At 39.2% G+C, this 20,732-nt stretch overlaps 1 protein-coding gene across 1 annotated transcript in view; it reads right to left on the bottom strand.

The window, feature by feature from the left end:
* itga4.S (integrin subunit alpha 4 S homeolog) overlaps positions 1-20,732 on the bottom strand; it is a 63,295-nt gene that overhangs the window by 10,385 nt on the left and 32,178 nt on the right. The window contains 9 exon segments of the mRNA NM_001087975.1: positions 84-182; positions 1,987-2,137; positions 8,391-8,467; positions 10,434-10,586; positions 11,909-12,063; positions 12,310-12,464; positions 14,245-14,290; positions 17,685-17,775; positions 18,789-18,883. Of these exon segments, the coding sequence (NP_001081444.1) occupies positions 84-182; positions 1,987-2,137; positions 8,391-8,467; positions 10,434-10,586; positions 11,909-12,063; positions 12,310-12,464; positions 14,245-14,290; positions 17,685-17,775; positions 18,789-18,883 (1,022 nt within the window).

The raw sequence follows: 20,732 nt of genomic DNA, 5'->3' as shown, positions 1-20,732 counted from the left end.
GGCGGGGGGACAGGACACATTTATGTAGCCAGAGGACAATATTGGAAAATGTTGCAATATTTACTTTATGCTTCTGGACATACCTTAGAAAATGCATCAACATAGAAATGGCCAACACTGCAGTCAAGCCTTGTCTGCTCATTTTCCTCTTTATTCACTGCACAGTTGATCTCTTTCTCAAGCTGAACATAAAAACACAGTAATGACATTATAGAAGAGGCTGTCATAATGCCTAACCATCTAGTGAAATTTACCAATAAGCAGGAGAATGACTGCATCACAATGTTCTTTGTTCAGATACATTTGTCAGCCAGTGGGACAGCACATTGCTTATACTGCTGTGTATATCATGAAAAGTAGAACTTGGCAGGGTATTCAAGCTTTTTCAAGTGATGAGTATAAAGCCAGGGCTTATTTAGTATCTTATGAATTCATTTTTCATTTCTCTATACCAGGGAAGACCAACCGGTAAAGCTTCTAGCTCTAAGGGGTTAAAGTCTGCAGCAAGTGGTGATAGTCATCAGGCCCGGACTGGTAACCTGTTTGTTCGGGCAAATGCCCGCGGGGCCGCTCTACCCTGTATTTAAATGGGCCGCCCACTGCCTGATTTGATGCGGCACTTGCTGCCCTATTAAACACTTCAAGTAAACCTGTAGGCGTCAGAACCAGGAGGCCATGCCAGGGGATCGCAGCATTGGTGGTTCAGTGAGTGGCTTGAACTCTCCGTTCAGTGATCATTTGCTTTTCCTGGCCCAGGCTTGTTCTGCGCACTGAGAGAGGTGCACGCAGGCACAGCACGCGTCTGACCAAGGAGATTACAGAATAGTGTAAGGACAAGAGCCCAGTGAACCACCAATGCTACTCCGGAGCTTGAACTACAAATAAATCATTAGAGTGAAAAGAAAAACTGACACGAGTGTGTGTGTGTGTGTGGGAGGTAGGTATGGAGATTCATGGAGAATAAGGAGACTGGACATAAAGAATCGTGGAATAGAAGGAGAGGCACATCTAGAAAGAGTAAATGGCACACTTGCTCTTCTTTACCCAGTTTTAGTTTAAGATCACTGTCTTATTGACTATGCTGTGTTTCTCAGTTGTCTGCCAAAATTCAAAACAGAAGCACAGAAAGAACTTGCAAAATCTCATAGTATAACTGGGAGCAGCAAGTATTCAGCAAAACAACCGATGAAAATATACTCATAATTTCAAGTGGCAAAGAACTGGTGTTGCCTTCTGCTTGCTTTTCTTGTGGTGTCAGCCCCCACTACCTCTCACTGTCTACAATGTGCATCGGATAGCAGTATCTATTGCCTCTCTCTATTTATTGTGATTTCGATTTCTGTGCCCCCTGCTTTCATGACATATTGTGCTTGGGGTGACAGTCCCTGTTGCATCTTGTATAATCTTATGGGAGTACCAGTACCCTAACATTTAATGTATAATGTACTGCCTAGTCACTATATAATGTGCTTGAGGGTCCAGTGTCCTCTTCTATTACTGTAAATTAGGTCTTATAACCTATACATAGAACCCAGGTTACTATTAGTCTACTGCAGAATAATCTTAATATTATGCTGTTGCTCTGAGTTATAAGGCATTCAGCAAATGTTTCTGCTGCTGCTGCTATGGTGCTCCGAAAAATCTTGTAAAAATAAATGTAGAGGTTGGTGGATTTCAGTGGGTGTGGCCTAAAACGACAGGCGTGGCCTATTTTGCCACGCTACGCACGCCACCAAAACTCTTTCCCTTTGCCCCATCCCAGACAAAAACATCTTCTGCTGCCTATGTCCTGACATATATAAAATATGCGTGTGTATAAGTAAAACACCATCACGCATTAATGTGTGGGCTGCTTTGATCTTTTTTTTTTTTTTTGCCAGGGCTGCTTTCTACTCCCAGTCCGGCCCTGATAGTCATATACAAATAGATCCATAAGGGACCTTATAACCCTATTGTTTTTTTTTGTGTAATATTTCACCATCTTACCAGATCAAAAACTTTGACAAAGTAAAGTCCTTTTGGGAGTCTCAGCCGAAGAACAGTTTGGAATGCATCATCTCCTCCATTAAAGAGAGTAATATTGATCATTAAGCTCTTCATGCCACCCACAGCAAGATATGTTTTACCTTCAAATGGCCTTGGAGAAATGCAGGATAGAAAAGGTAAGTGATAAAACACAAAAAAAATGGAGTATACACATACGGGGGAATGTAATAAAAATCGCTAACGGAAAAACTATTCGCAATGCGAAAAGTTATGCCTTTGCGCGAACAAATTTTGCTTTGTGCGAATTTAATATAGCTTTTGCGAGCCCGGAAACTGTTTAGCAACCACTTCCGACAGTGAAAGACCGTTTGCGAATTTTATAGTTTGCGCCAATGCGCAGTTAATGTAATAAAACTTCTTACTGAAAAAGTCGTTATGTTTGCTCCAAAAGATTACAACACCTTCAAGCACTTCTTATGAGTGCGCAATTAAAATTCGCAATGCGCAATTAAAATTCGCAATGCAATAACAGTTTAAGTAACAATATTACATTGCGAGATGTGGATTTTTAGTCTTATTGGTGCGAATTGTTTTGCTCTTTGCGACTTTTATTACATTCCCCTGATTATGTATAATTTATTTATATAGAACCACAATCGTGAGCGGTGCTTTACAAGGTGCAAACAACATAGACATGGGTATAGTTGTAATGAGTATACAGTAACTAAAGATACATCTATGCTTAAGAGATTAGAACTTTCAGTACACAGTTGGGATGAAGTCCTTGCCCTAAGGAGCTCACAATCCATTATACACATCTAAAAATCTAAATGAGAACAGCACCAACCACTCATCATTTGCAGTTAAACTAAATGATAGACTATGAGATTAGTATCAGAACCTCTATGTCTATTTAACTATCAAAACAGATAACAATAATTATATTCTGTTAAACATATTTATGTACAACCTTATCAAGCAGCTAATATTCAAGATTTCCCAGAGACAATCCAATAATTGAACCAGTTGGGTGGCAAAACAAGAAAAGGAACAATCAGGCACTGAACGCACATCTGTATTTAATGTATTTCCTACAATATCAGTGAAACTTGCAATGAAAGAGTCATTTCCAGAATATTCTGGCTCCGGACCAATTCATTAGTCAGCGTACACCTGAGGGACAAGAATCTGGCAAGGAGACAAGGAACAGATGCTGAAGGCACAGCATAGCCAGCTCGCTTCCAAGACAACAGCACATTAGATAGAAACATGTTGCTAACGCTGTAGCAATTACATTAGAATGTATTTATTTTATCCTTTTATACGCAAAAAGACCCTACTAAGCATGATAACAAATGCATGTATCTCCACGTGCCGGATGGGAATACCTAACAAATATTATTCTTGTATTTTTTCTCCTTATACAAGCAGAACTTCATGTTTTAGGTACATAGCCTATGTCCTAAAGGTGGCCAAAAGGGAGATTGAAGTTACCAGTTCAGCTTCATCTGAGAAGGCATGCACTGTCCACAAACATCTCAGTTAGACTGCTCATCTGACTGTTAATAACCATGGCAATAAGGATTATCTTTATTGCAATAGAACTGCTCCTTTTCCAATAGCAGTTTTACAGAATCTTAATGCCCTTACGATGTAAGATTTTTGTGAGATAAGCTTCACTCGGAGAGAAGCCCATGTTAGTCTATGTTGGTAAAGTCTGACCACTGCTGCTCTTGACAACAAACGGTTCAATCTCATCTTCAGAGCAAAGAATATTGCATACAGTGACAGATGGAGCAAATTTCATCTAGAAGGAAATTAGGCTAATTTGGCTCCATTTATATAGTTTATTACAAAACCTTTTCCACTGAAATGAATACAGTGACATGTTGTGACCTAGGGGCAGATTTACTAAGCTCGAGTGAATAATTCGAATAAAAAAATATTTGAATTTCGAAGTATTTTTTTGGGTACTTAAACCATTGAATTGGTCAAATTCGATTGAATCGAATGATTCAAACGATTCTAAGTAAAAATCGTTCCACCATTCGATAATCGAAGAACTGTCTCTTTAAAAAAAACTTTGACTTCATACTTCGCCAGTTTAAACCTACCGAAGTCCAATGTTAGCCTATTTGGACCTTCCCCAGCACTTTTCTAAGTTTTTTTGGGTCAAATAAAAATCCTTTGATCGATCGCTTAAAATCGTTCAGTTCGAATGATTTTATGGTTCGATCAAACTATTTTTATTTGATCGTTCAATCGAACATTTTGCGCTAAAATCCTTCGAATACGATATTCGATGGTGGGAACGGAACTATGTGTTCAGTGAACAACTGGCTCAATACGCACAACTGATATCGCTATGGCTTCGTTACATAGACGATATAGTCATTATATGGTCGGGTACCAGTGAACAATTTTACACATTCGTTGATAAACTTAATAACAACAACATTAATTTAAAGGTGACAGCACAAATACACAAAGAAATGGTAAACTTTTTAGATATTAAAATTTTTCGTGACCAACAGGGCAACCTAGCAACAACCCTATACAGGAAGGAGACGGCGACTAACAGTTTACTTCATGCAAGCAGTCAACACCCTCAAAAAACCATCACAGGGATTCCTGTGGGACAGTATTTGAGAATCAGACGAATATGTAGCAACCAGGATGATTTCAAGATTGAGGCCAAAAAGCTATATGAGCGGTTTCGAGAGAGGGGATATAGCCACAATTCTTTAAAAAAAGCCTACAAAAGGGCTTTAGATACGAACAGACAATCTCTTTTGGTTTCTAAAGATTCCAACAGTAAAGTGAATAGGCGGAATGGTAATGATAATACTAAACAATTCAGATTGATTGGTGATTACAGTGCAGAACACAATACAATTAAACACATAGTGAACAAACACTGGCATATATTGCAGCAAGATTCACAACTAAGAGAAGTGATTGGTGAGTCACCACTAATAACTTTTAGACGGAGCAAAAACTTGAGAGATAAACTCACAAGGAGTCACTATACTCAAGCCTCAAGGACTACTTGGCTAACATCTAAAATGAAGGGCTGTTACAAGTGTGGCGATTGTTCAGCCTGTCCCTTAGTGGCAAAAACTCATAATGTTATGCAATCACGGGACAATGTAGATTACACTATAAAGAACTACATGAATTGCAAAAGCACATGTGTAGTATACTTAATGCAATGTGCATGCGGAAAAGTATATGTAGGTAAAACGCTACGTGAATTCCGTAGGAGGATTTTGGAGCATGTGGGGGATGTAAAACACAAGCGTAATACTTCGATAGCAGTACATATAAATGAATGTCATAATGGCAACATTAAAGTAATGCAGTTCTCGGCAGTAGAACAATTAAAACAAACGTCAAGAATAGGAGATGTAAACAAAAAATTACTGCAAGCCGAAGCTAGATGGATTTATGCCATGAATAGCAAATCCCCCAATGGTCTCAATGAAGGATTTACTTTTTCACCTTTTTTATGACTTCGTGGAGTAGTTTATTGAATGGCTCCTGTGTGTATATACTTACCTTATTTCCCCACGTATAGATTTATATACAGCAATTTTTTATTATACTTTATTCTAACTTTACAGTTAGTTATATTACTGACAGGGTAATATGCTTGACAATGCATACCAAGCGGTTCATTGATTTATTTATATACATATATCCCGGGCCGGAGTAGTCTCTTCATTAATAGATGCTCCTGGTAATTCTCGGGTTAGTTGCGCCGAGCACGCATGCGCAGTAGCATCTGCATTATGGTGGATCATAGAGGTGACTGGCGCGTTACACGCATGCGCAGTAGGATCGCAACCAAGCTGAACCGCACTTCCGCTAATGACGCAATACAGCGGAAGTTCCCCTAGGAGATACCGGCAAGATTTGTATTTAAACTGCGACTCCACGACCGCAACTCACTTATGCCCCTGAGGAAGCCGGTGACGCGGCGAAACGCGTAGGGCAAGGCGGCATAGGTGGAGGATGGTGAGAGCAGCTCCTATCTCTCCCTACGTAGACAGGCAGGCGTCCAGCATGGGATTGGAAGGGAGGGGCAAAGTAATATGGCTGGTTACTTACCTGAGCATTTTGCATGGCACTGCTTAGCCTAACTGTTTGGAATCAAACTAAGCTCTTTCCATCTGTCCACCTTTTGCGATGTTTAATTGTGTGTTTTATGGACATGGTCCAGCACTGTGTAAATGTATACAGTGAGTTTGTCAGTGCGGTGGTGGGGTGTTTTGGGGTTTACGCCTGATGCGTCTATATACTTTGTATTTTAAAGGAAATAATAAACGTTATATTTTAGTAAGCATTGTCAGTATACTGGATCATAGCAGGTGTCCTGAACTGGGTTGCTGGGGGGCGGGACCTGATGTACTTGGCTAGCTGAGTGCACGGCTCCAACTCCACTGTTTCTATTTCTAATTGTTACTGTGTATACAACCTTGCGGAACAGCCTAGCTAATACATTTTAGTTACACTTTGGATGCTAGTTATTTGAAGTAACGATATTCGAATTCTAAGGATTTTACTTTGAGGGTCGAATTTGAGGGTTTTTTAACACTCGAAATTCGACCCTTGATAAATCTGCCCCCTAGTGTCCCAAGTGAACGACATCAAAACAGAGCTTGCTCCATCTGTAGTGTAAATGTACTATTAGACACTTGGGGGGGATATTTACTAAAACTCAACTTTTTCTCACTATGATACAAAAAAATTTGACCAAACCCGAATCCCCTTAATTTACCAATAATTTTGATCGGAAAAGTCGGTGCGGGAAAAAGTCGCAACAAAATAGTGCGACTATTAACACTGACGTAAATCACCCCTAAGCTGATTAATGCTTTACCACTTCAGAAAGTGGGTGCTGCTAACATTCAGTTTAAGCAGAATACAGGGTTGGCCTTCACACCCACAAGGAGTAACTCCTGCTCGTTGTGTTCATGTAACTGGCATGATTTTGTTTTTATGTAGATGTGTAGCCATTGTTTTGCAATCAACAAATATATTTATATGGCACTATTACCTTTCATACAGGGTGCAAATGACAGGATAATCTGGTTTTCTGCTGGACCTTGGATGGCAGATGTTTGCTATTTGTGCTCAAACATACTTTCTGGTCCAACATTAGAAGCTGGAAATCCCTTTTAAAATATTTTTTAGGAAATGAGTTGCTCACAGAGATGTCAGTCGTTCTGAACCTCTTAACCACATCATTACTGCATGATTTATCATAAGAGGATATTTGCTTTTATGAATAATGGTGACTATTTGATAAAGATGTAAACAGTCATGATTGTATAACAATTACATATTCCCCTGTACCAGATTAGGATCCTTTATATTCTACTACCAGATTATCTGAGTTACAGATCACAAATTCTCTAAAAGAGCCAATAGTTCAGCAAATTTAGCATTTACTAATTAAGAAATGACAACAACTCTAATGCAACCTGTTAAACACTTTACACATTCCAGGCTTGTTAGTGCTACTTATTGAAATCTGCTGGCACCTGTTAAAAATAATCCTATTTAGCTGTAACATTGTTTTTCTGCTTTATAACAGTTTCAGATATTCTCAGTATACAGTATGCCATTGCTCTCTCTCTATGGCTTCCTATGTGCCTTAAAGTGGTTGCTGATCAGACATGGATCTTTGTTCATAGGGAGAGATGCCAGTTTGTTAAGTTAGAGTCCAGCGTTTCATTGATGTGTAGCACCCATAGGGTGGGAAACACCTTATGATAATTTAATTCTACATATAGAGAAATCTTTGGAAACAATGAATATTTGAAGGACGTTAAGCATAATAAATTCAATTACTTAATATAGTAAAACATTTCAGTCTAAACCACCTTGATTATTCTCGGAGGAGATCATTCATTGTCATGGCATGAATCTTATAACCATACAGTGCCACCAAGTCCCAAGTTTATTTCCCAAAACTGCACTTTTTCTCTATAAAAGCTCGCTCAAAATAAGAAAAGTTCCAAATGGTCATTAAACAGGTGTCATAGTTGGTGGGTATATCAGGTTCAGCAGTTCTACAGTAAGGCACCCTTGCTCGTCTAATATACAGAAGAAGGTATTTTTCACAATCCAGTTTACAGCAGGAATGTTTATGGACTGGTCTGCAAATGGCATAGATTGTGTGAAATCACCAGAATTGTCACTTCTCTGAATCTCGCAGAATCAGACATACAAAATTGCATAAAATATAACTTAAGAACCATTGGACAATCCGCATGTGTCCATGCTAAAATATTTACCATTATACATTAACGTGGAACAGGAAGGAAAAGATGTATCTTATAATGACAAGGAAATAAAAAAAAATATAAAGTTACTTTATTTATTCCTTTTGCACTTACTTGGGGAAAGAGCGTTTTCCAGTTATCTGTAAATCTGCTGAGCAGTTAGGTAAATTGCAGTACCTTGCAAAATAAACCTGTCAGAATATGTAAATATCCAAGCATTAGAAAACAAACGGCGTTAACAATTTAATAGAGAATTTTGCAAGCATGTAAAATACCTCAGGATGCTTTCCTAAGCACTCTTGCAGTTTACATTCAAATGTTCCCGTTCCTAACTTATTAAGCTGTTTATTACTATAACTGGTCAGTTTCACAGACTATAATGTCAAGGTCGGAAAAACAGAGAACTGTTCTGATGTTGTGCTGCTCAGAAAAGACATGGCAAAGACCAATTGAGGTTTCTGATGTCTTTCCTGAGCAACATCAACAATAGCTGGCCTGAAATTCAGTCCTGCTACTTAGTAAAATAGTGATAAGAAAGACATGACCACCACTCACTGAGCATTATACTTGTTACAAGAGGCAGTAGTACAGATACCTTCTATAACCCCCTACTCACATAAATGTGATAAGTACCCTCCATGTGCCCAGAAAGTGCACTCTGTTTTCTTCTGTTTTCTTTTTTTTTACTAGAAATCTAATCTGACACACATCTAAGAAATACATCTTTGTATATAACTAAAATGGGTGACAGCGAGTCTACAGGCACCTACCTCTTGTATAGCATCTTGAACTATTTCATATAGCAACTAAATGAGAAATGGTGGGTGTTATCTGCACTGAGACAGTCTCATTAGATTTTGCTGTTACATATCTACATTTCACAATAAAGATCAGTGAGTCCTGTTTTCCTGGGAGATATCAAACCAGAACACACTGTATCTGTCCCCTATAATATACAACCATCTGCTTATTAAATGTTGCGCAGAGACAAGTACAAACAGTGCTTTGTATTGTCATTTATGGATATTTCGCCAGGCTGTTCCTCACATGACAAATCATTAGGATTTTGGAACAGATGAATGTAATCTCTTTAGCACACATATCAGATAATTCCCTTCTCTGTATATTCCTATTTATCAATATGCCTGAGTTATTATGCTTAAAGGCACAGGCTCATTATGAGGCATTGTTAATCCCATGTGGTCATGATAGCTACTGACCTAATAGAGCTCAAAATATATTCTACCTAATGATGTGTTTAACTATATAATACCTCTATATAACCAACTGAATACATCATTTCCTTTTAATAAGTATGAACACTATTCTGCAATGACAAGTGATGTCATAAGCCAAGGGTTTTTCAACTTAGGGGTAGCAAGGCAGTTTATGGGGAGTCAGAAGACACGTTTGGGGTAAAGGTTTATTTGTTGTCTTAGATAGAACATACTTATTTGGATAATTTTGTTGCAAAAAATGTCAGATTCAGGGTGCCCGCAGTGCTCCCATTGCTCTTTTGGAATGGAAACCGGTTAAATAATACAATACAATAACCTGTAGCTTGAGTATCAGATCAAGGGCACTGAGCAAATGTTGGAACACATAGGAGGTTGCGAACCACATATCTGGAATATGCCAGTATGATGTATCACTGATTATGCAGCTTTAACAAGTGCAACATTGTTAAAAGAAGGTCAAATTGTTTATGTGGAAAACCTGAATACTCTCTCCAGAACTAGGGGTTGGTAGAAGATGCCTTTGCCATAATTGGAGGAAAGGCATAATTGGAAGGGAATTGATCTATAGGGGAAGGAAAAGACTGGTGAGCGGCAAGCAGGAGAAAGCAGCAGGGATAGTGTCAAGAAAAAAAATCCTGACAGTCAGGAAAGTGTCATCAAACAGACATATTTATCAGTTGGTCAGAATGCATTTGACAGTTTCTAATAGTGAAACACAATCAATTTCAATGGGTGTCAGGAAACAGCGCTGTTCAGCAGCAGCACCAAGTGCTAACACTTGTCCGAATCATTGCGTCCAATATGGGGATAATGCTCCCCCTACAGGTATAACAGAAAGGAAGCAACATACTTTTAGTTGTTTTTGTAATAGTAACTGGCAGCTGCTACATTACATACAACTGTGCTACATCAGCCTTACCTTGTTTGTTATGACATTTCCTTTTCCTTCTTTCTGCTGGAGAACTGGCTGAAGAGGCTGGAAATCATCTGCACTCCTTTTACTTACAATGTGTTTCCCCAGATAATAGGATGATTCCATGTGTATGGGAGTAAATATATCCCTGTTGTCCTTCTAAATAAGACAAATATAGAAAATAAACCTACTTAAACAAATCTACCTTATACAAACTATGCAAGCATGTCATCAAATGTTTCTAAAATGTAAAGACAAGGGAATGCCTTCCAGATGAGTAAACCATCAGGATTAATAAATCGTGATTTTCCATGATCACCAGAATTAAGAACTCTGTGAATGCAGTGAGCATTTCCGAGAACTGATCACCTGAAATGTAATTGCAATGGCAAGGTCTGGGCAATTACCTTTCACATAGAACAGGGGGAATGTACAGGGCCCAGATGCAGTCTGCTGCTGCTCCCTAAATCACATCTAAATAATGAGCAAGTTACTTGATGGGTAACAGGGATACCTACATGCATATGGGTGGCATCTGGCAGTTAATTTACACTGCAAGGAAGGGTGTAGCGTTACATAAAAATGGTGGATTGTGAACAGTTTTGTACTTTGCGCCCTATCTTCCAGTTCGTAAATGGCCCCTACTATCTAGAGAGGCGGATAAGCTGTAGACCTGTGTGAGACAACCAGAAGAATAAAGATATCTCAAAGCTTGGTTAACCAAATCATGCTCTTTAATTAGCAGCAATTCTCTGCTAGGGTTTCTATGCAGCTGCTGTTGTATATAACGTTCATTAAACTAATTAGCTATTAATTATTCTATCCTCAGATTTTATGAAATGCCCACAGAATTTAGCAAGTGTTTTATGTGACAATGTTAATGCACATTAAATTATGTCTGCTTGTTCCCGAGCAGAAAATTCACTGAGCTGAACACAAAATACACGCTATGAATATTTACAGCGTTACAGAGGCAATCAGGAGTCTAACAGCTGCGCTGCCTTGTTGCTCCCTCGCAATACACTGCTCACATGAATATATCCCCTTCTATGTTTCACTGGAGGCAACATTAAAGGCAAACTCTTTCGCTTAGGCATGTTCAAATCCATTCAGATACAGTATTTGATGCACTTTAACATACACATGTTGTTCATCATAATATCATTATTATTTTAATTACCTCCTTAAATGGTTCATACTAATTTTTATGTATAACAATACACATACAGCATCAAAGTTGTCATTTACTGTTGGCATTTCTAATTTAAAGGCACAGGATTGCTGTTTTATCCCAAGGCAAAAAAAAAACTCCAGTTGTCCTCATGTACAGTTACGGGATGTTCCTTTAGACTCCCGAAATCATTTCAGTTGTGAAAGTGTTATATCACTAGCACCTAGCCAACGAGACAGCATCTATACTCTCAAATACTCCCAAATAATTGTTATCCAGCAAATAAATAATCAAACTATAGTTATCTTACTCTCATGAATGCTTGGTGAGTCTTACAGTTGGCAGACTTCTGACGGATTTCGACTGTCCCTGATATCACATCTGAGCTTCCATTGGAAACAAAGTAAAATCGTGCAGGGGTACCACTTTTTCTCCTTACATCCGATGTGATATTATAGAACATAACTGAAAGGCAAAAGTACAATTAATTGGATCAACAAAAACACAGAAATGTGGATAATTTGGATAATGAAGGGTGTGACCAAACAGCTGCCTAGGAAAAGTCAGAACTGCAATCTGAGCAAGTAACACTCACAGAAATTAGGGTAATAAGGAAAAAATAATTGTTGAGTATTAATGTTTCCATCAGACAAACACAGAAGGAAATGTAAAACCAAAAAAGGCCCTGTGGATATAAACAAGGAATCTTACCTATGTAACCTGGTACGTCGAGTCCTTGATAGGCAAAGCAAACGGTGACGTTCATGCACACAACAGCAACTCCATTTTCCATACATTCAAACTTAGTCTTATTCACAGTGCTTGGCAACTTGAGAAACGCATCAATAATGATCACTGGTCTGGTTCTGCCATAAACAAGCGCACAAGTGTTATTGCTTATACTTCATGACATAATAGCATTCATTAGTACCTCTATAAACTGAGAAACACCAATTACCAGTCGAGGTATAAATAAGAGAAAGCCCACTTCAGTTTTTGTTCTAGTTTTATTATCAAATAAACCTACACTTAGGGGCAGATTTATCAAGGGTCGAATTTCGAATTTGAAAAACTTCGAAATTCGAATTTAAAAAAAAATTCGAAATTTATTAAAAAAAAAATCGAGTAGGTCGATTGAAAAAAACTTTGATCTTTCAAAGTCCATTTGACTCCAAATATGTTCTAGGAGGTCCCCCATAGGCTGAAACAGCAATTCGGCAGGTTTTAGATGGCAAATGGCCAAAGTCGAATTTTTAAAGAGACAGTACATGATAAATTTTGAATTTAAGAATTTTTTTCAAATTTGAATTGAATTTGGGCTATTCCCTAGTAAAAGTACACAAAAAGTAGATCAAATTAGATAAAAAAAAAATTAAATTCGAATTTTCATTTCGACCTTTGATAAATCTGCCCCTTAGTAAACTCATGAGAAGGAGGCACTACCATGCTGCTGCCACCCTCCCCTTCCCCCACGGGGGAGTCCACGATTCTAGCGCAGAGAAGCACTTGTAATTGCACTTTCTGCACTAGAAGTGCTGAATTTATGGCTTGAAAACCAGAAATTCAGCTCCTAAAGTTACCAGGAGCCTATTGGCCCAGCGCCCCTGCTCATGAGTAGTGATGGGCAAATTTATTCGCTAGGCGCAAATTTGCGGGGAATTCCCCCTGGCGAATAAATTTGTGAAACCGCTGCGAAAATTCGCCGGCGTCAAAAAAAAATGGACACCGGAGTCCGTTAAAATGGAACCAGCGCCGTTTCACAAATTTCATGAGAAATTCACAAATTATAGGGCGAATCGAAACGCCCCAAATTCGCTCATCACCACACATGAGTGTGCAGTATTATACTGTATACAACTGATGTGTGGGCTGGGTTAACCCATAGGTTGGATTGGAAAATACTCATCACAAATACTCATTCGTGTTTTTAAATTTTTTAATAGATTCGTTGACAATTGTGGTTTTAGAGAAAGTTAGGTTAGTTGTGGTTTCAAAAACCTCTAAAACCACTAAAATGAGACTGCTGGTAAATAAGCCTCCACGTGCGGCAAATATATTGAAATTCGAGATTGCATTTATTTCAGCAACAAGTTCAGACTCACACAAGTCTACTTTGGTTTTTAAAGGGAAAAATATACCCTATTTATATTTTATTAGGTAATAAGTATGATTTTGTGTTTCTGTAAATGCTTAAATATGTGGAAGATGGAAAGTCAATTGAAAGAATCAAATTAAAATGACTTCCCACTGATTCTTACCTAGAAGAAACTATTTACATGAAATAACATTATCTTGCAGGAGATATTAACCTATGGTTATAAGACAGAAACATGTAATTATCAAGATACAATTATAGTCAACAAAAAAAGCCATTTAGGTCTAATTGCACACAATATATTTCTATGTAAATGTAATTTGTGAGCTATGCAGTAGGTATAATACAATTATGATATGGAATGTTTATCTTTCCGCATGCTGTGTAGCTGAGAGCAAATGTAGGGTTTTAAATACAGAAAATAAATGAGTGCCTGAATAAATAGCATTTAGCTCACACTGTGGGGTCGATCACTAGAAAGCTTTTTATATTGTTTTATCTGCAATTGCCTCTTATTTCTTCCTTGCGCATGAAACCATTCTGGGTCTCACCTGAGCAGCACAGCGGAGTCAGACAGGAAAGCACCAATGGCTACATCTGTTAAAAGAGAGGACAGATTAATGGACATCATTAGGCAAAGCTCCTTTGTACAGATGCTCCCACCACAGCTAACTGAGCAATGCTAAAAGCCATGCATCTCCCACAATGACCACTGAGTACTGACACCTACAGCAAATGAATGTGTTCTCTTGCTCATAGCAGAATTAGTACAGGTATGCAATCCATTATCCAGGTACCGTATATACTCGTGTATAAGCCGACCCGTGTATAAGCCGAGGTACCTAATTTACCTAAGAAAACTGGAAAAATGTATTGACTCGTGTATAAGCCTAGGGGCCCCATGTCAGATTTCAAAATGTGAATGTGACCCGGCCGCAACAATTGGGGGACACTGGGCAGGTACCTGTTACTGTCTGTGACTGACTGTGTCGCCGCCCGGATTTCATGTTTGCTTCCCTCTGCCACCCCCATTTCATGTTTGCTTCCCTCTGCCACTTCCCCCCCCTGCCCTCCCCATCTGTCGCTCTCCCCACCCCGTCGCTCTCCCCACCCCGGCACTCACGTCTGCTGCTCTTCCCTCTGTCCTTCCCTCTGTCACAGTAAAACGTGACCCGGCCCCAGCAGGACTGCCTGTGACTGCCTGTGTCGCCGCCCGGAGCAGGTCCAGGAGCTCCGGGCGGCGCGTCCTTCCCTGCCGGCGTTCGCTTTCAAAATGGCGGCGCCCATGGCCGCCACGTGGGTAGCGGCCGGCGCCGCTACCCACGTGGCGGCCATGGGCGCCGCCATTTTGAAAGCGAACGCCGGCAGGGAAGGACGCGCCGCCCGGAGCTCCTGGACCTGCTCCGGGCGGCGACACAGGCAGTCACAGGCAGTCCTGCTGGGGCCGCGGAAAGGTATGACCCGCGTATAAGCCGAGTTTGAGTTTTTCAGCACATTTTGGGTGCTGAAAAACTCGGCTTATACGCGAGTATATACGGTACCTGTTATCCAGAAATATCCAAATTATGGGAAATCCATCTCCCATAGGGGCAAATTTACTAAAGGGCGAAGTGACTAACGCTGGTGAAAATTCGCCAATGTGACATAATTTCAGGACATCGCCGATTAATAATGGGCCCTGGTGTAAATTCGCTAGCGAAGGTGATAGACTCTAGCGCTACTTCACACTCTAACGCCAGGCGAATTTTAGCTCTGTCGAATAGACGTAACTATGCAAATTCAAAAAGATGCGGATTTTACTGAACGTTACATCTTGCGCCAGACTTGCCTTCGCCACCTCAGGCCAGGCGAAGTGCAATAGAGTAGATAGGATTATTTAAGGCCCAAAAAACGCTGGCGTCTTCTACTTTCTACAGGGTGATAGGCTGCAAAAGATCGTAAATTTTCTTTTGGGTTCCCTCCTTCCCCCCTACATTTCCCAACATATGACACATCAACTATACAGTGGGCTCATGTGTAGGGCAAAATAACAACTCTATTTTATTTCTATTAAGGTTCCCTGGCCTTGTGTAGTGTAAATGTATTTGCTGCAACATATACGTCCATTGTACTTTAACTTCACATTGTATGCTAATTAGGCATCGCTAGCGTAACTTCGAACTGCTTATCGTATTATCGCTAGCGCAACTTTGCAAGCGTTCGGAACCCTGGACACATTTTCGTGAGTTAGCGTTGTCCTGGCGAATCTACGCCTGGCGAAGTGTTGTGATGTCAGCGAAGCCGTTGCTGGCACAATTTCGGAGGTAAGTAAATTTGCCCCTTAGACTCCATTTAAGCAAATAATTCAGAATTTTTTAACATGATCTCCTTTTTCTCTATAATAATAAAACAGTAGCTTGTGCTTGATGGTGACTAAAGCTGCATGAATCCATATTGGTGGCAAAACAATCCTAGCAAAATGATTTTCTCTAAGCAACATTAAGCTGGAGGGTTAAAGGGGGAGGGATGGAAAAAACACTTGTGATAATGCCCAGATTTATCAAGGTCATAGTTGTGCAATTTGTGAATTTTCCCACAGACCCAGAATGCAAATGCTCTTGTGTACATCATTACACTCACAGGCAGCGACAATTCACACATGCTAATTCTCCCTCATCTGTCACATGACTCAGTAGTCGGGTTTGCTGCACCACCTGACTCCCCATTGCATCTGCTGGGAGCTGGTATTCTCAGACTGGGAAAGTACATTAATTAGACTTAGGGGCTAAGGTGGATGGCAATTGTGTCTTATCAATCAAGTCAGCTGAAAATTCTTTATCCTGCACCACAATTTTGCTCCATTCGTGATTTATCAACTTTGTTTATAATTGGAAAAAATCAGTTGACAACTTTTCCCACAGATTTAGATGCTGTGATGAACCCACTCTTAGGGGCAGATTTATCAAGGATCGAACTGAAAATTTGAATTTCGAGTTTATTTTAGTTTAAACATTTTTTTGAAATTCGAATTTCAAAATTTATCATGTACTGTCCCTTTAAGAATTCTAATTCGACTATTCGCCATCTAAAACCTGCCAAATTGGTGTATTAGCCTATGGGGGACCTCCTACAATCAATTTGGAGTAATTTGGTATACTTTTGGTGAAAAAACTCGAATCAAATTGCGGGTCGATCCTATTCACCCGAATTTAAAAAATTAGAATTTTTGAATATATTTTGTCATTTTTTTTTCAATTTCAAGTTTATGGGAGATTTTATAAACTCCCATAAACTCTAAATTTGATCCTTGATAAATATGTTCCTTAATTTTTCATAAAAAAAATCAAATCGAGTTTGATCTCGATTTGGTTAAATTCAGGCGATTTTTTAAAATTTGATTTTAGTAATAAATTTCGATTAGTCTAATTTATGGGGGTTTTAAAAAACTCAAATGAATTCGAAATTCGACCCATGATAAATGTACCTCCCCTTGTGATTATTTTTCCCCCGACAACCAGAACATATTGTTCCGTTTTTTTCATAAATCTGCCCCCAAGAGTCGCAGGAATAACAGGAGAAACTACTGCACTGAATTCTGGGAATTGCCCTAGACTAGAAAATACAGGTGTAGATTATTCAGAACACACATCTTCATTTATTGTATCTGTAAAGCTGTGTTATACATATGAGTGGGAGGCTGTTCTCATGAGTAAAAGTCAAAGTCGCTAATGGAATAGTGACCTTTAGTAGATAGTTTGTGTGGAAAAGCCACATTTCAGTCCCTATAATAATATTGTCCAATCTGTCAGCACTGTAAGCATTGCCAGGGTACATACTACATGCCAATTGAGGGTATGTCTGTTAACTGCATATGCTATAATGTCCCAAAAAGCTGAGTAAAGCAGCCTTTTTTTAAATATTATTGCCCTCTTCATACAAAAGTAATATGAATATTATTATGTGATTTATTGAGTCTTACATTTTTTTAGACCCAAGGCAATTTATACATTACCTTGATATCCGTTGCCATCTATATCCAGTACATTGGAAAGTGACTGCCCAAACATGCGCAATCCATACCCAAATTTACTTCCCTGTAATCTCTAGAACAAAAGAGAGAAAAATCAGCTGTTTTTGAGACATTGCCTTCAAAAAGTGGGCTAGTAATAAAATGCACTAAGTTTGCCCAGGAGCAGTAACCAATAAGATGTTTGCTTTTAAACATGTGACCAGCAAATTCTACCTGCTGATTGGTTGCTATAGGTTATTGCCCCTGGGCAAACTTAGTGCCTTTAATTACATAACCCATATGTTAAAGTTTGAATATGTTTAATGTTAAATAACGTTATATTGATAATGATTACCAAGGATAACCAGTTGGTACAATTAGCAGTGGCAAGACAGCTCTTCATGTGCAAGGATATATGCCCTATATATAAACTCTCTCTCTCTCTCTAAATATATGTATGTATATATATATATATATATATATATATATATATATATATGTGTATGTATATATATATATATATATATATATATATATATATATATATATATATATATATATATATATATATATATAGTTGGTAACTACCAGCACTCTTTTATTAGATTTAAAATGAAAAAAAACTTTATTTCACATAACATTTGTGTCCAATGTTTTGTCCTAATGTGTACTGAAATGTTGGACACAAGTGATACGTGAAATAAAGAGTTTTTTTTGCTTTAGATCGACTACAAGAGAGTGCTGGTCCTTACTAAGCATATATCTAGTATAGGTAAATCTAAAAACAACTGGACTTGCTGAGTAATCAGTGAAGATGTTTCACTACTCATCCGAGCAGCTTCTTGACCTGGATGAATGAAAATCTTCATAGTCATACTAATCATATGCATTTTTAAACCAACCATGCACCTCGACAAATCGTTTGGAGACAAGGTGGACTTCAACTACACCTGTAAACTAAAGTCATTCTCACCATTTCATGGGTTTGGGGGGGGGGCTTTAAGAAAGTAAGAGACAGAGAGACACAGCACACACCCATACAGCTGCTTTTTTGGACACGTTCTTGTAACAGCTTCACACGTGTGTATTCATTAAACCCACAAATACCTGGGAAAATGAGGGTGTTATTCCTTTCTCCCTTCCGTTATAGATATATACTGCTCCTTCAAGGTCTCCTTCTTGCGGTGCTGCTATAGCCACATCTGTGTATGAACACAATGTAAGTTTATCCTTTAAGCCCTATGCTGCTTATTAAGTAGATGACAACCACATGGAAAAAGTGAGCCCGGTAAAAGCTTTCCGTGGTGGTGTTATACACACATGTATCACAAGGTGGCAGTATTGCTTATCACAGAGTAACACCTTGGTGATGTCATTCATGAAATGAACTTTCCTTTAGCTCAGTACATCATAGTGTTTTCATTTTGAAATGATTTTGTTTTAATTAAAGACTGATAGTTACAGTCCATTCAATAATACATGAGCTTTCATAAAAGCTCCCTCGCTGAACTCCCCAGCTCTCCAAAGCAGCCAGCCCAAACTTAATTACAAATGCAAGAGAGTGGCCCAGCGGGAATCCTGTCTAGCAGCGCTGCGTCAGTCATTTCCCTGCTATCTGTAAATTGTTGCCGATATTACACTGTAGTCAAACATAATAAAGGTGAACATAATGTTGTTTAGGTGTTGGGTGTTAAATGCTTATACTGATTATTACATGAAAAAATTCTCACTGGAACATTCTCTTTAGTGATGTGCGGGCTAGCCCGATACCCGTGGGATCCGTGGTCAGGTTCGGACCGATCTCGCCCATTTCCGGGTTGAGCTCTTCTTTCTGCTCTCCCCTCCCGCCACCTTACACTGCTGCCTTCCGGGTTCCGGTTTTATATCCGCGCGCCTGCTCGCCCCACCCCTTTTGTGACATCATTGGCGGGGAGGGTAGGCACGGGTCTATAAAAGTTACCCAGAAGTCTGGCTCGGTCAGGCATGGGTGGTGGGAGGGTGGATATCGGGCGGGTCCGGGTCGCGAAAAACCTGACCCGCACATCACTAATTCTCTTGCATTAAAGGGACAGTATACTTCATTTTACAGCATCAGTGCAACGAATAGGGCCTGTGCTAAACATACTTGTTCAGTTTCAGATTGTGCCCTGCTTAGTGCAATAACATAAATCAAAGATTTATCAGTGATTATTATTTTGTTTCTAATTTGTACGAGCACAATCAAAACAAATCAGTAACCAAACCAACCAAGAAGCCTCTGTTTAATGATTTGTTCCTGTTTGGCACTAAAATCCACCCCCAGCCCAGTTACTTAAAGCTCACCTATGGCTGATCAGGGAGGACAGTATCACTGGACCATCATTACCAGCTGTAGTATAAATGTCAGCACTACTCAAGAATTATTGTAAAGTCAAATGGGAGTGTCAGAACTGGTAAGTGACAGTGGGCTTTGGCTGCTAAGAAGGTTTAAAAAATAAAATCATGTGACCTTTCCCAGTCAAACAAATATGCTCCTATCAATAACAAAAATGAAGTTCCAGTGCTCAATATGTTGGGATATGCCAAAAGTTGAATTCCATTGTGTCAACTAAGGTTTACGCCCGGCTCCCAGATGTTTTGTTTTGTTTGCTGCTGCCCTCATTTGGAGAATAGTTGAGGACAAAATTCTTCCCTCCTCTTTCCATTGCTCCTTACTGTTTGTAATATTAGCGAATGATGTGCACAATTAAACCCACACAAAGCCGAGATGAGCAGCCATCACTATCAAAGCTAGTGTGTGATAAGGCTGGCAAGATCGTAAGAGACTTAAAATACACAAAAGCCAACTATACACGTTTTTCATCATATTTTTTACACCCCTTTTTAAATATGTCCCATAGTGTTTCCCAATTTCCATGTAAACATCACAAGGGTAATTTACTTTTTCCCTGGGCAGAAGTGAACAAAATCACATCCTCCCAATGCCCAGTTGAGAGGTTTATTGGCTACCCCAGTACCGTCCTATGGGCAATTCAGACAAGTTTCTCTAAGACTGGGACTGAAGGGGATGAC

The sequence above is a fragment of the Xenopus laevis genome, chromosome 9_10S (genome assembly GCF_017654675.1).
Source record: "Xenopus laevis strain J_2021 chromosome 9_10S, Xenopus_laevis_v10.1, whole genome shotgun sequence".
In the NCBI taxonomy this organism is placed as follows: Eukaryota; Metazoa; Chordata; class Amphibia; order Anura; family Pipidae; genus Xenopus; species Xenopus laevis.
This window is presented reverse-complemented; position numbering and strand designations above follow the sequence as displayed.